Source organism: Mustela putorius, unplaced genomic scaffold (genome assembly GCF_011764305.1).
Source record: "Mustela putorius furo isolate JIRA1106 unplaced genomic scaffold, ASM1176430v1.1 tig00003854_pilon_pilon_pilon, whole genome shotgun sequence".
Classification (NCBI taxonomy): Eukaryota; Metazoa; Chordata; class Mammalia; order Carnivora; family Mustelidae; genus Mustela; species Mustela putorius.
In genome coordinates, this window is record NW_025422006.1 from 2,862,928 (window position 1) to 2,878,601 (window position 15,674).

Here is a 15,674-nt window from a genome sequence, read left to right on the forward strand (position 1 = left end):
TGCTGCTGAATTCTTCCCACTCTTCTAAGACTCAGCAAAAGGTCCCTCTCCTCCAGGAAGCCTTCCCTCACCTTCACAGGTGGATCGGACCCCTGTTTCCTTGGTAGCTCTGTGGCTCCACACTCATTGCTACCAAAACTCCTCATCCTACACCCAGCCCCCTGTTCCCTGCACCACACTGCTGTCCTGCTGGATGGTGCCCAGCCTCCCAAAGGGCCAGGAAGGAGCGAGTTCCTGCTTTCCTACAGGCATACCTCAGGACTGACCCCCTTTTCTTTGTTATTCCTGCCTTCCAAAACAACTCCTTGTTTCATGTAGGACTATACAGGTTATGTAAAACAGGGGGCTTAAAAAATGAGACCAATCCAGCCGGTGCCATGTAAGAGTTTACAGATCAGTTAGTCAAAGCTAAAATAAGAAGAAATGAGGCCACTGAAAATACAGATCCTGAAGGTCCGTCATGAGGGTCTTCTAGATAGCAGGCATGGCTAAGAACTATGAGAAATTTAGTTTTCTGTTAGAAACCCAGGTCGGACAAACAGAAACCAGCAGAAATGTGTCATAAAATGGCTCAGCATAATAAACATCAGCCAAATCACTGCCTGGACACAGGCTCTGGCCTCTAGAAGGGTGCAAAGCCCTGCTCCCGTATCACTATGGCCCTGGGATTGGATGCTGTAGACACCCAGGCTGCTGCTTGTTGGCTGGAAGGGCTGTGTTTTTGGTAAACACAGATGGATTCCCCAGGGCACTTGCACTCCCAACAGGTGAGCTCACTGCCCAAGGTGGGTGTTTGGGAGCACTGACCTGCGGAAGTGTGGGTGATGTTTATTCATCCCCTTCGTTCATATTTCGTAGCATGTGTGACGTATCCTGTCCCTGCCAGATATCTGGGGGCACCATTCCTAAATTATCTCACCCTATCTCCCCTCAGGTGACCAATAATGGGCTGCAATGAATATGCAGACAACCTGCTGCCTCCCTGCTTTACCCACTTCTTCCCAGCCTGAAGACTTTCCCGGAATCCTCTCTGATACTCGGGTGGTGCAGGGAGCAGTAGCGGTGCCCAGCCCCACCAATGGGGTTGGAACCAACCAGCCACACACTCCCATGTGCTCAAGTATCATTGCATTCAGGCCCTGCCTGATTTCTTTCTTGGGACTGGGGTCCTTGTGAGCTATTCTTACGAGTTTGGTGAGTTTCCATCCTTGAAGAAGTGAATGCCAAGAGAGGATTCTAGTGGGTTTTGCTTGTTCCAATGAAGGGTTTTAACAACGAATAAAGGCAGCAATAAACCATGGTCCAGGCTGTTCTGCCAAGATCTGGCAATTAGCACAGTGTGATCCTCCCCCAGTACAGCTGCTAAAGGCCAGCCCCCCCACACCCCGCTCTCTTATCTCTGAACCCCATCTTCCTCGGCACATGGGAGAAGCCAATTATAACTGGAACACTGCTTCTCAGTAGTGATCCAGTGGCTCAAACACAGTTCCTGCTTCCTCTCCCGAGTCCGACATACCCACTCAGGACGGTGGCCATGTAAAGGCCCAGCTTGCGAAATATTTCCCAGTCTTCGACTTCTATGATCTTCCCAGCAATCAGGAACAAGATGCCAAGTGGCATGTAGCTAGAACATAAGCACAGCAAAGACACTTCCGTCATCAGGTGTCTTCTCGAGGGGGGACTGCTGGGGAGGAAACAAGCCAGGGCGTGCACCTCGGCTTGGTGCCTGCGCTCAGCTGGGAGGAGCACCGGGTCCACAGGGAGGCTAAGGTTTCAGCCTCCGGTCCTGGTGGACCACACTGGTGCCAGGATTTAGCGCCTGTGCATGCACTTTAAATTCTACTCACCCAAGCTACCTTAGATGAGTGAAGTTGGCAAGCATGTGTGGTTAAACAGCTGCCTATCCTGCACTGTGCTCCCGGGGCACGTACGTCCTGCCAATGGTCCCATCTGCAGATCTCATTTTTGCCTGACCCTCCCTAGATGGCACCACGGTCTCTCTAGCCTCAGTCATCTGGTCTCCCAGGCAGTCATATCAGCAACAGAGCGATGCCATTAGTCGTGGAAGTGCTCAGAACGACTCTGTTTGTGCAGCTCTCTTTGCGTGCCTTGTATTGGGTTAAGTGTTTGACATGCCTCATTTCCCCTAATGTACTTCTCCCCACCCGAGGGGCAGACTTTTATTATCCTTTTTTTACATAGGAAGAAGCTGAGGTTCAGTGGGAGTAAGTGGTTGAAATCGCTAGAGCCTTTGCGTCACTGTCGGTGTCTACACTTGAGAGTAAATAATGTCGGGTCAACTCAATAGGACATAAATGGGGGCAGAGATCACCTCGCAAAGGTGGACTTGTTGGCACTTCCAGGGACAGGGCAGGGACTCGGGTGGTGCCGCTGGTGTGTTCTCATCCAAATGGCAGTTTCTTTTGGATGGAAACAAAATACAATTGCAAGTATTTTGAATATCACGTCTGGGCCCAACGAGGAGAGCACTTTGGGTTTCGGTGTGCCAGGAACCCCTTCAAGTCACTCTTTTAAGAGTTATTTCTTAGACAAAGGCCGGTTGGGAGCTGACCAGGGGCTTTGGGAGAACAGCAATGGCTGACACTCAGATTCTTATTGGTGAACTCATGCCTAAGTGATATGTCGAATTCCTGAACATTCCAGTGTCTCGGCATTCCACGTTCCTCCTTCCTAGGGGGAGGCCAGTGGAGAAGCGCAGGCCCCTCTATTCTAATTTTGAGGGGACAGCTTTAATAAGAAGCAAGATGGCATTCACCAGCATCTGCTCACCACATGATGATCTGAACGATTTTCATGGTTGCGTCACTCAGAGCGTTGAAGAAATCCACCAGAATCTGTCCTTTTTCTCCCATCTTTCCAATGACAAGTCCAAAGACAAGGCAGAAGACAATCAAGCCCAGGACATTTATGCCGTCCGAATACATGCCTATGACTTTGTATTCCTTTGTTTTGTTCTGTGGATCAAAACCAAGAGAATATACTGATGCGTGATTCTAATTTTGTTGGAAGGCAGAGGCCGCGGAATGAGAAGATATGATAGCCAGACATAACAAACTAGTAATCTACCAGTCAGAGTCAACAATACTTGGGGAGAAAACAAACAACAACAAACCACCTACACGTGTATCGAGTTCATATTGCTCCCATCTTCTGCCACAGAAATATAGTGATTTTTTTTTTCACTTTCTCAAAAAACCCAAACTTGAAGATTTCTTTTGAAGTATTCTTATTCTGGGATGTCTTACATTTTTAATAAGAACTTTAGAATCAAGGCACTTTTCAGGGGTTATTTTAACTACTAGCAACTTTGGAGTCTGCATGAAAAATATAGGACTTAAGAATGCAGGAAGCTCAAATTATTTGCCACGGTGAACATTTTTAGGATATCTCTCTGATAGTGACACGCAGAAACCTTATTTATTGCCTCTAACTGGGTGGCCAACAGGACTTTAGAGATGTGAGTATTACCCAAACGGCTGCTACTGTGAACCGTTTCTTCCCCTTATCCTGGGTAAGAACAGCGAGAGAGATGCTGGGAAAAAACTTAACTCCGAGTGGGGCAGCATGAGATCTTCTGAGAGATTTCACAGGGAGATTACATAATCGGAGCAGCACAAGTCAGCCTTATAAAGTATTATAAAGGGTTGATAAGCTCCTGGCGTGCCTGTCATTTTTTACTTATAACCTGATATGCTCAAACACGGATTTATTGAGCCATGAGAGTGTGCTAACTGCACCGGCTACAGGATAAGTCAGAAATACAGCTCGACAGATAAGATAACCGTAGGGAAAGCAGACCCGTGAGAGCAATACGGTGCGTCACGAACTGCATGCCAAGCCACAGCTGCAGGCATCAGGCAGAGATGGAATGGGGGGCCGTGGGGTCAGGGAGAGCGCAGCCTCGCCGGCAGATGGGCAGGAGATGGAAGCATTTTCCAGAAAAATGACGTAAGGAGAAGCAAAAGTCATCTTGCCCTGGGCCTGCCCTACCGTGCCTAGCCCCCAAACTAATTTAAGCCTCTGTGTTGAATGCCCCCGAGTAGCCTGCTCTTCCCGGTTGCAATGCTCATTGCGTAAGGGCAGAGGCCACACCTGTCTGCACCACTGGCCTCCCAGCGCCCAGGGGGTCTAGCTCGTGGGGGCTGTTCACAAAACTCTCGGTGGAATCACGTGCAAAGGTGGAAAGAAGGAGAAACCAAGGAGGTGGGTCTGGATGGGACAGAGGGCATCCAGGAGGGGAGCTGGGGAGCCGGGGAGGCGCCCGGACGTGGAGGGCCACTGGGCCAGGCGGACGAGTGAAGGGTTCCGAAGGACGAAGCAGGAGCCCACCTCGCTCTATCTGATTTGCATTTCTAAGTCTCCCAAACACTTGTTCCTTAAATCTTCTCTTCCTGTGTGGAGGAGGCCGAGACCTGTGTGGCAGAATCTACCACAGGACTAGGGAGGAACTACTTCATGCCCGTACGGTCCCTTCTCTACTGCTGAAACCCCAGCAGCTCTCAACACCCCAACCCTGACACTGTCAGGCCGGAGTGAGGCCGACCGAAGGCACAGGTGTCTTCTGTCTGGCCCGTCATAGCCTTCTCGCCCTGAGAATCACACACGGCGCTGCAGCCGATGCATGGGGGTGTGTCTCAAACAGTGAAATCATCATGAAAAAGCACAAAAATGTGAAAAAAAAACATGGCATAAACACACCCCAAAAGGACACTGGTTTGCAATAAGAGAGCTGAAACAAGAAGCCAGCACCTGGGGTGCCCGCTGGCTCAGTCGGTAGAGCAGGTGACTCTTGAGCTCAGGGTCATGAGTTCAAGCCCCACGCTGGGCATGGAGCCTACTTAGAGAAAAAAAGAAGGTGGCAGACCTTGGCCTTGCTCGCCCTCAGCTGGGAGTGCGTGTGTTGGGTGACTGGAACTTCTCACCACTCCCTGTGTTTCTGCAAACAACGTGAGAGCTTCGTGTTGATTTTGGGGGTTACAGATACATTTTAGCGGGTAGAAGAATTCACAAGTAGTGACGACTGACTGTATTTCCATCTCCTGCCTGTTCGCAGCTCTCCCTGCCTGCTGGGGAAGGGGTGCGGGCGACGAGGTACCTTGGAAGTGGCAGTTGTCATGATGGCTGTGACAGGTGCGTCTGTCACATTCGTCCCTGGCTCCCTGGGAGCATTCACTTCTTCACGCTTGGTTTTATACTGCAGGGTGGAGGGGGAGGAGAGAGACCAGAGAAACAAACAAAATAAGCCTTTTTCAAGCATCTGAGCCTAAACCACAGGAATAGGTCACTTGGGCTAAACAAGTGCCATGGGAGCGTTCTGCCCCTGTCGCCTCTCCGGGCTCCCGCAAGGCTCTGGAAGCGAAGGCGAGACCACGAGATCCAAACCCCGATTCCCAGAGCCACCATTCAACGATGTCAGAACGTTCTCTTTTATAATAAGGGGCAAATTAACAGAGCGATAATGGGGAAGAAAGTATAGGTTTCATTTGCTTTAAGAGACATTACGGGGATCCTGCTACTCATTTTGTTTCTCTGTTTGCTCATTCATTATTCTTAATCTGGGAGAAACGCCTCATTACTTTGATGAGTGCAGTCACCGTGGCTTTAATACATGTCAAGAACTAGATGGTTGTTCCCAAATCAAAAACCCCTTGAGGGCCAGGCCACGAGGGACATTTCTGTTGAATTCCCTTCCTTCAGCTCTGGGGCGCTCTGCCGAGCTTCTGCACGGAGGCTGAAGAAAGAGCTCATACACCCTCACGCCGGGCATCCGTGTCAGTCCTGCCAGGCTCCGCCAACCTTAAGAACCTTACAAATGACCACCTGAGGCTGAACCTTGAAATGGAGGTGGTTCTGTGCCTCATGGACGTTGGCAGGGAGCAAGCTCATGGCCACTTTTGTTGGTGTACACAGAGGGCTCTGTTGGTATAATTTATGTAAATGAATTAGCATTTTGGGACAGACTCCGCTGTCTTCAAGTGCACAGATAAACCAGAGGGAAGGGCAGCCAGGAGACGGAGTGAGGAGACCGCGAAGCTTTCCTAGAGACAAAAATCAGGGCTTTGTTGCACGGCCACGGGGCGTGCCGGCAACGGGCGCGCGACGAGTAAGGAAAAGACGGGACAGCAGGCACCGAAGGCCCGTGCGTGTTAGATACTGCTCTCCTTCATGCGGGAGGAAGGAGAGGCGCCGGGGCCGTTTCTGCAGGGTGTTTAACCGGCAGACGATCCAAGCTTCCTTGCAAATACCACGGGGTTCTCCCAAAACAGGGAAAGGGAGCCCGGGTCCGTTGCAAGAGGGACTTCCCTGGGGCCTGGAAGACCAGAGGCACAGAGCAGAGAAGCCACCTGCGATGGCCCCGCCTGCATATTTCCAGGTTCGGTTCCTGCCATTTGGGGTGGGCGCATTCCAGCTCCTGGGTCACAGCAGGACATAAAAATCTCGAATGGGTCAAGTGAAGAGGGGAGCCGTCTGGAGGCAAAAGCCATTAGGATTACCTGCTGAAAACAGGCTTGGACAAGATTCTCAGGGAACATATTCCTGTTGGAGACATGAAAAGCAGTGTCACATTAAGGCACAAGTGTTTTGTTTTCTGTTATTTGTTTCTGTCACACTCAATACATTGGTGAACACGAGGAGAAGACAGCATCAGTACCCTGGTATCTTTTCTGGCCTCTCCTTTGCAAATACTTCCTCTGATAAAGAATCTGTCCCTCCCGCCGAGCTTCAACCCAGTCCAGAAAGCTCTCCCGAGCCACCGTCACTCTCCGGCCACCATCACCTCGCTGATGAGAGTACGTCTACGCGTGCTGTGCTCCGTGCCACACAGCACTGGCAGGCGGACGCTCACCGCCCAGGGACGTCTTTCATGTCCCGTACCCTCCGCGCTCGCCGACGGGAGCGCAGGCCTCCCGAGTCCACTGCTTTTGCTCCCAACGTCTTTACGCCAACTGCGGACATCAGCGCAGTCAGTCACTGAATTACGGATGATGTGGATGGATGCAACAGGACTAGGAAACAGAAGGTGTGGTTTTTATCAACTCTAAACTCCACGCCTGGAAACTCGGCCAAAGCACGGGATTAAGCTTTCTGTGGTTAAATTAGGTTTGGGAGGGCCACTGAAATGGAAAGAAAAACCGGCACGCAGCTTTGTTAGCCGTTTCTAAGGGCTTTGTTGCTCTCCTTCACGGAAACTGAGCTTGGAAACTGTACATGATGCCTTTGTAAGGACAGCAGGTGCGAGAGAAATGATACCAAATGATAATCACCCAACACACTCGAAGGAAAGACCTTGGCCTCATGTCAGAGGTCGGCAAATAAATGCCATTTAAATTATAGGTGTCAACAAAGTATCTCAGGCATAGCTGTGTCTTTTTTTTTTTTTTTTTTGCTTTAACTGGTATCTTAAAATTAACTAACCAATTTCCAGCCCTGATTGCTTCTGATAAAAGGGTTTCTCCTGTATAATTAAAAAGTGTATTTCTTCACGTGTCCTTTAGAACGGATCACATCCCCCGCTCAGCCCAGCATCTTAATGCAACAAGTATATACTTTCTGCAGCTCTGTCCATCCTGAATCCAGACAGAGGGGCCTGTTCCTCTCAACTGCTCTTGGACCCGCAGTCTGGCAAGCGGGCCCAGATATGTAATTTTGGGGCACAGGGCTCACTGAACAAACACAATGATTCAAGAAATATCAGAAATTTCAAACCAGCGGGAACAGAGCCTCAGAGCACGCGTGGGTCCCAGTGACGGCAGCATCAGAGGCGGCAGGGGCACGGGGCGGCCCGGCTGGAAGGACACGCACCTGATCAGATCCAACATGGCGTCCACCGTGCTGACTTCGGGGCTGCTGCCTGTCCTGTCAATCTCGTCTACTTTCTGGGACACACCAGGCTTGATGCTCACCACCAGCACGATGCCTGTGGCCAAGGAGAGTATCACCGAGCATTTAGAACCTTCCAGAACACCTGCCCCTGACCCCCAACAGTGCCTCCTTCTTAGAACCAGGGGGCATGGTGGAAGCAGGCAACACTGGAAGGAGACTCTGAGGTCCAGCCAAGATGCTGAACCCCATCCGGGGCCTCAGCAGCGGCCTTAATTACTCTTCCATTTAAATGAAGCAGAAGAAATTCCACCTCTGCCCCCTCACTTTTTAAATGAAGAGATGCATTCCAGAATTGCTTCTGGAAACACCTGAGAATTTTCTATTTTCTTTAGCTTAGGAGGTCAGCCTAGGCAGGGGTTGGGTGAGGGTGATGTCCAGCTCAGGGCACCCCTTCAATATTTTTATGTAATTTTTGCCCACACATGCTAGTTATTTTCCTGAGGTGCCTACAGAACATGCCTTATCTTCCTTCTATATCCCAAGCCTCTCAAAATCTGGAAAGCTGCTGTCTACTCCAATAAATGTTCAGGGTTAGGGAAAGTCGCATTTCCTGTGACTCTGGGGGGGATGGAGTGAGGGCAAATACAGGGAGAGAGAGGGTTCTTGCCGTAAGGAACTGTCTAAACAGGGAGTATCTGAGAGCGCCATTTTGGCCCCTGGAGGTAATGGGTTCCTGTCCTTTGAGGTGTCCAAAGGTGGGAGACTGGAGAGCAGATCACGGCATGGGAAACTGCTTGACTGGAGGGGGATGCCAGTCCATGGAGCAGGACGTCAGGATGCCGAGCAGGTCAGTTTTGCCAGGGAGGGGAGTCCGTGGGCGAGTCCAAGGACCATGGTGCATGTGGTTCCTTCTTCCCTCTCAGGGTTGCTGGAGAGACATGCACCGGCTTTCCCCCTCATGTCTCCCTGCCTCAGGAACCTCATGAGGAGAGGTGGCTTTGGTTTAAGGCAAGGTTCGGGCCCTCCCAGATGCCCTGCCTCACACGACTCCAACCTCACCATGTCCTAACAGTCCATTAAAGCAGAGCACCGGGGTTACGCCGGCCATAGCATCTGTGTACGCTCCAGCCTCTCTTCCCACTCGGGTGGCCTTAAAAACGTTAGGTCACGAAGGACGGCCCGCACTTTCTTCACAAAGGAATGCCAAAGGTACAAGAGCAGCGATATTCCCTTACTAGAACTTTCTCCCTTTTTGAAGTGGAATTTCTACTCTGAGTACCACGTGAAATCCGAAATGCCCTGCAATGGCATTGTTTTGGAAATATTTCACAATTACCCTCAACTCCACTACTGCGGGATGAATCACTCCATTTACAGATTATATAAGCTCTTGGCTTCTCCTCCTTCTACCCAGTGAACCTGGTAAGGCACAGGACTGTCACCCAGGAACGTGTCAGTCCTGTATTTTCTTTATAGAAAAGGTGCTGGGTAGACTTGAAGCCCAAAGGCTTCATGGTGGTTTGACAAAACTACTTTTTGAATTTAAAAAAAGCATTAAAAAAAGCCCAGATACTTTTCAAGGACGAGTCACCATTAGACAGAGGAGGAAGGAATCCGAAATAGATTTTACCTAGAATTACAGCGATGATGGTGGTACAGAAGTAATAGACGACGGCGCGCAGACCGATTTTCCCGGACACGCTGGAATCCAGTGCAGCTACACCTGCGGGAGTGGGCGGGGGGAGGGGAGAAGTCAAGTTACATTAGTTTTTTAAAAATGCCATTTCCAGCACTGGAGGTCATTCAACCCGCAGGCTGTGAGACAAAGCGCGAGAGCTGTCCTCTGCTCCCGCCAGGCCTATCTCACATGCCGGCTGGATAAGACGCAACGGGCAAAGGAAACCTTCAAAAGGCCCATGGGGAACGGAGACGGAGGGCAGGAGGGAGGCTCCCCTGCCCCGCTCGGCCCGCTGCCTGGTCAGAGACAGGGGCCCTCCCCTCCCGCACCTGCTCGAAGAACTTCATCAAACTTTGTATGTCCCATCACCCCACAGCCGTCAGGATAAACCCCTTCTGGAATTCAGGGTCCAGAAAATTTGATCTTGGAGCGCGGAGACTGTTCTGTCCTCACATAATGAATTTCATAAAACTCGTGACTGTTTGCCCTTCTGCCTTTCTCTGTCAGGAAGCTCAGAATCAACCAAAAAGATAACTTTTGTGTGTGATTATGAAGGCAATAGATGTTCATGATAATACTCTGAAAGAAGGAAAATGAAAACCAATCTGTCTCATCACCCATAGTTGACATGCTGGGGAACTTCCTGCCGGTATTTTTTTCTTGATTTTTTTTGTTTTTTGTTTTTGTTGTTGTTTTTGGTAAACATAGCTAATTCTATAGTTTTTTTTTTTTTTTAAGATTTTATTTATTTATTTGACAGGGAGATCACAAGTAGGCAGAGAGGCAGGCAGAGAGAGAGAGGAGGAAGCAGGCTCCCTGCTGAGCAGAGAGCCCGATGCGGGACTCGATCCCAGGACCCCGAGATCATGACCCGAGCCGAACGCAGAGGCTCAACCACTGAGCCACCAAGGAGTCCAGTTCTATCGTTTTAAATTATCTCTTATTCATATGGTATTCCAAGAATTTTCTTGTTGTAAATTGCCTCTGAGGGTAAGTTTAGTAGCTACATAATCTTGTCATGTGACCGAACCATAATGTAGTTAATAATCCACTTACTGCCGGAGCTTTGGAGAGTCTCAGAGCCAACCTCCATAATCAATCCCCGCAATTTCATTATTTATCCTGGCTAGCACATTTTCTTCTTTGTGTGATTTTCAAATTGCTTCTGCGTTAACAACCTTATCATGTATGGCTCTGTGAGACAACTTAAAATATCCATTTTCCAGAGGTAGGATATAAACAGAGATTTCCAATTTATAAATTTCCAATTTAAGAGACTTCTGGCCACAGGGTTAGCTGCAGGCTCAAATGGCCTTTGGTGGCCTATCAAATGACCGACGTCGCCTGGGACCGGAAGGGTTGTCCAGAGTGCCGAGAAGACTTGTAGAGGTGGAAGGGAACATCCCTTCTTGCTAGAAACCCTTGACCTCCAGGAAAGATGCTTCTCTAAAGTGAGCCAAAGGATGTCGCTCCTCGGACAAGACGGGGAAGTGAAGAAGCAGCCAAACACCTTTCAGCAAGCTGTCATTTGAAGGTTTCAGGCAAGGTAGGGACCTTGCCCGATTTCCAAAATGAGAACCAACTGAGTCAACTGATCATCACAGAAAGTCACTGCATCTTCGGCCCGCGTGAGAGGTTCCATAGCCGTGAGCAAAGCCTGATGTGCAGGGCACCCCAAGGAAAGGCCATAAACCAGTCGGCTACCAGCACGCAAGGAATATACAAGGTAGCTTGTATGTTCTCTCCTGACACTATAAAAAGTCCCTTTTTAAAAGCAACTGGGGGGTTATGCTTCTCACATATATTTGTACATATTCTGTAAGGAAGCTATCGTTGTCATCACGATGACAGGAGAAATCATCTCTCCCTGTAAACGTGCAGTTCCTCCCAGCTGGGGACTGTGCCTCCGGAGGCTACTATTTTGAGAGAAGGGACTCTGGCCTCCTTGGTGAGCACCTCAGGATGTTGTAAGGGCCCGTTTGCCAAGCCGGGGACAAGAGTGTGCCATCGCCATCTGATGGGCCTATTGTCCCAGGCACAGCCTAGAGGAACTCCGATGATGATTCCATTGTCTCTCTCTGGGGAAAATGCACCTGGGTGTGGTGAGAAGGCTGTCTTCTCCTCATGGCGGGACAATTAAAAATCATGACTTGGGCAAGAAACAACAATGATAACAACAAAAAACCAAGAGACATTGAAGGCCCCAACTCAGAAATGAAGGAACTATCTCATATTCCACTTCCGTCTCTCAAAAAAAGAGCAGACGGGTTCCTGGGTGGCTCAATCGGTTGAGCGTCTGCTCAGGTCATGCTCTCAGGTCTGAGCCCCGAGGCGGGCTCCTGGCTCGGTGGGAGTCTGCTTCTCCCTTTCCCTCTGCGGCCCCCTCTGCTTGCACTGTCTCGTTCGCTCTCTCTCCCTCTCAGATAAATAAATAAAATCTAAAAAGAAAAAAAAAAAAAGAGCAAACAATAATACAAATATGTAAATTTGCTAACTTTAAATGTGAATGGAAAATGTGCTCTAATATCCTATTTTAGAGCTCTGGGCATTATCTTCATAAACAGTCAAAATAACTATTTATATCAATAAGGTGATTTAAAAAAAAAGGAAAATCACCAATTTAACAAAACTCCAGGACACCTGTATCAGCCGGTTCACGTAATCCTGGACGTAATCCTGGTCCAAGAGAGGATTTGTTTTCAGATGGACCATCCTTGGGCAGAGGGCTCATTTCAGCGGCTCTCAACCCCTAGGGGGCTGACGAGTGCCAGGTTCGCAGGGGAGCTGCAGAGCTGTTCTTGGGTACATGTTTTGCACCCTCTAGGGGGTTTCCTCCAGCAGGGAAACAAATTAAATCTATGTAGGTAATTGTTTTGTATCCAGCATATATTAATATGTCTTAATTTGTCTTAATGATCTGGCCATGGGCTGGTGCCCCTACTTCTATTCCAGGACCCAGCTGGTAACGAAAGGTTTTGTAATAATGAGATTCTGGGTAGAAAAACTGGAAGCAAATTCATCCCCCAAAGCAGCCAGCCAGCTCCTCTCTGCTGGAGTACAGCACCTGTTTTGTATGACTTTCGAGAGGGCTTTCTCATTCCTCAAATCTACTTCCGTCCTCCACTTCTGGGTAGATCAGAAATGTGTTCAAACCAACCACCGTCCTCTACATTCGACCTCTAGAGTTTCCCTTCTACCCCTCCAGTCATCCCCGATCGGGGGCAGAGCTCGCCCCCACGTCCGGGTCCTTGGATTCATAACATGGTGTTGAGGAGAGAGGTGGTGACCACCGGCGCAGAGGCTGGGAACAGAAGCAAGAAAACAGCCTCATCTTTGAAAACCTCCGTAAGTAACAGGAACATGACTGAATTTCATGTGAAGATAAAATGTCCGTCCGGAAGCCCTACACCCCCTACCTGCCAATCACAGCAAACATGCTGACGATAATTATAATAAAAATGATGATGAACTACACACCGTGTAGCGGGCGATGATGGCCGGTGAAGGGGGTCGCCTTCTTTCACGCTCCATACCAGGCGGAGGCTGGGATCCCAACCCAGATTCGACCCCAAAGGCCAAATACTTAACCACTGTGTCCAGCTGGCTCTAGTCATGTGCTACGAAATTCCAGACCATCACTGCCTCATGCAACTTCTGGGATGATGGAAATGCTATTCCTGCGGTCTGATGTCGTAGCCAGAAGGTACGTGCAGCCAACGAGCGCTTGAAATGTGGCTGGTGTGACTGGGAGTTTTCACTTGCCTAACCTCATGAATGTCACACGTGGGTAACGGTGGCCATGCTGGACAGCGCCACCTCTAGATGCACAGCTGCTCAGGAGATTAGAAACAGTACCTACAACACACCTAGTACAGGGCCTAGACCTTAATTGTACCGGCAAGTAGCCCCCATTCTTCCTGCACAAAATAGTCACCGGAAGGCACTAGCAAGTATTAGTTCATTCATTCCCTCTCTTTTTTATTTTTTCCAGAATCCTTCTGTATTCCTTCATCACACCGGCACTAAAGAGATGCTTTAAGAGCATCCATCAGCCCATTTCACATTCTGGTATGACCTCCAACGGCACGGGTGACAAACTAGCGAATCCTCATCCTGGCTGAAGAGACCTGCAACCGCCCCCCCAACCCCCAGCCTGTGACAGCTTCCAGCTTGGTTGTCCCCCAGCCCTCGGCCCGGAGCAGACCCAGCTCCCTCCCACTTTTCAGGGACTCCTTTCTCTGCCAACTGCCTTCCCTCTGCTCTTGGCTTGTCTACGTTCAAGTCTCTTCCTGGGGCTCCTTCTCTGAGTCACCAGGCTGAACCAGGCTCCTCTGTTTTCCTCACCTGGCACCCTGCTCATACCACATTTCACAAGTTGCATCAATGGGCTCATCATTTACCAGCTGTCTTTCACACTAGACTGTAGTGAGCAGCACGGAGGCCAGGAGGCCCAGAAGTCTGCATGGTCACCCATGCACACCTAGTGTCAGCATGGAGGAGGAGGCTGACTTACGTGTGGCGGTAGAATGAGTCACCTAGTTAGAGTTCCCTGCCGCAGGCCCCTCCCTCAGTCTTTGCTCCCTGGATGGCAGAATGTTCCAGAGCAGAACTGGAGACTCTGCACCAGTCCCAGGTGCTGCTCTTATGATCTGCGTGATCTTGAACAGTCCTTGGAACTGGCCTCATCTCTGAGGATGGAGATAAGGTTTCCCCTACCTTACGACTTCCTTGGGTTGCTAAGAGGGTTAAATGAACAAGTTCATTCCGCAGAGAAAACAAGGCTGGATACCTCACCTCGCAATTCCAGAGCACAGGCACGTCTCTGCTGCCTGATTAATATCCCTGGGATGTAACAGGGAGAGAGAGGAGGCAGACAGGAGCATGCAAAAGATATTCCTGGGCACGGCTTGCCCATCACATCTACTTTTCTTAGAGGCATCAATACAAAGAACTCCCTAAAAATAGGTATGTCACCACCTTAGACTATTCTGTGAAGTTAACAAAATAAACCGGTCCTTGCGCAGAACCCACTAAAGGTCACTTTGCAGACTCTTCATTTGATGTTCAAAGTGTGTCAAGAATGAAGCTGGCTGGTCTCCTGGTCTTCAGCCATTCAGGGAGCGGTTTGCAATATTTTTATTATCTTTTTTCAATACCACAGGTCTTGGTGCTATTTATAGTTGGGCCTCACTTTTCAGAAGACCCCAGAGCTTTTATGGGAGGCTTATGATTTAGTAGGAGCATGAAACACACTTTAGAGGATGTGAGGAACTCAGCCATTCTTTTCAAAGTCCATAGGAATTCTTTGACATCAGGACAGCAAACAGTTCAGTGAAGCTTCTCTCTCTTTTTATTAACCACAACCTAAGTATTTTTGAGCTCTCTTTTTGCTTGTCCTTATCCTGTAAAATCGGTAGCTCAGGATTCTGGGTAGAAGCCACTTATATGCTTATCACTTCTATGGTGAACTTTACAATCTAGTATCTTACGAAGAGTAAGACTTTTTTATAACGTTTTCCTTTCCAGAATGAATGCATTGTGTGTACTTGCATCTGTATGGCTCCATTCTGATACTGGCTCTGTAGCTTCTGATGCCAACACAGGGACTTTCTAGAAACTTCTGACGATATCAGGAATATCACGACAGAGTATTACTATTTTTCCTATTTCACAGTTGAGGACAAGTTAAGTAACTTGTCAGGGTTTCCCAGCTAGCAAGCGGCAGAGCTGGGATTCAAACCTGGGCAGTCTGGTTCCTTGGTCTGCTCGCTTCACCCCTAGACTCTCCTGCCCCTGTGATTGATACCGACAAACGTTTTTGTTTGACCACATCTTGTCAGGCTTCTGGACCTTCTCCTAAATCCATCTGTGTATTTCCCTGCAAAATCATGTAGTTTTCGTAAAAAACTTTCCTAAGTCGGTTGAACCAAACCCAGAAATTGATCACTCTGCATCCCTAATCAGGCCCCCTGTTTTCCACCATCCCCCTGGCCTGCCTTCAGCAAGAATCCTACTAGGCTGGTTTAGCCAGAATCCCCCTTTCCTCTGATGGTTTCTCTCAGTGATTTTCCACCCACAGATCCCCCCTCTCCTGCTCCTTGAGGATCCATTCTCGCTTGCTGATGCTGTATTCAGAGTTGAGCCCCATCTC

At 49.2% G+C, this 15,674-nt stretch overlaps 1 protein-coding gene across 1 annotated transcript in view; it reads right to left on the reverse strand.

Moving 5' to 3' along the window:
- SLC1A1 (solute carrier family 1 member 1) overlaps positions 1-15,674 on the reverse strand; it is a 76,443-nt gene that overhangs the window by 12,061 nt on the left and 48,708 nt on the right. The window contains exons 3-8 of the mRNA XM_045065027.1: positions 9,476-9,568; positions 7,825-7,939; positions 6,516-6,558; positions 5,117-5,215; positions 2,791-2,975; positions 1,517-1,624 (exon numbers count right to left, since the gene is read on the reverse strand). Coding sequence (XP_044920962.1) covers positions 1,517-1,624; positions 2,791-2,975; positions 5,117-5,215; positions 6,516-6,558; positions 7,825-7,939; positions 9,476-9,568 — 643 coding nt within the window. The remainder of the gene's footprint in view (positions 1-1,516; positions 1,625-2,790; positions 2,976-5,116; positions 5,216-6,515; positions 6,559-7,824; positions 7,940-9,475; positions 9,569-15,674) is intronic.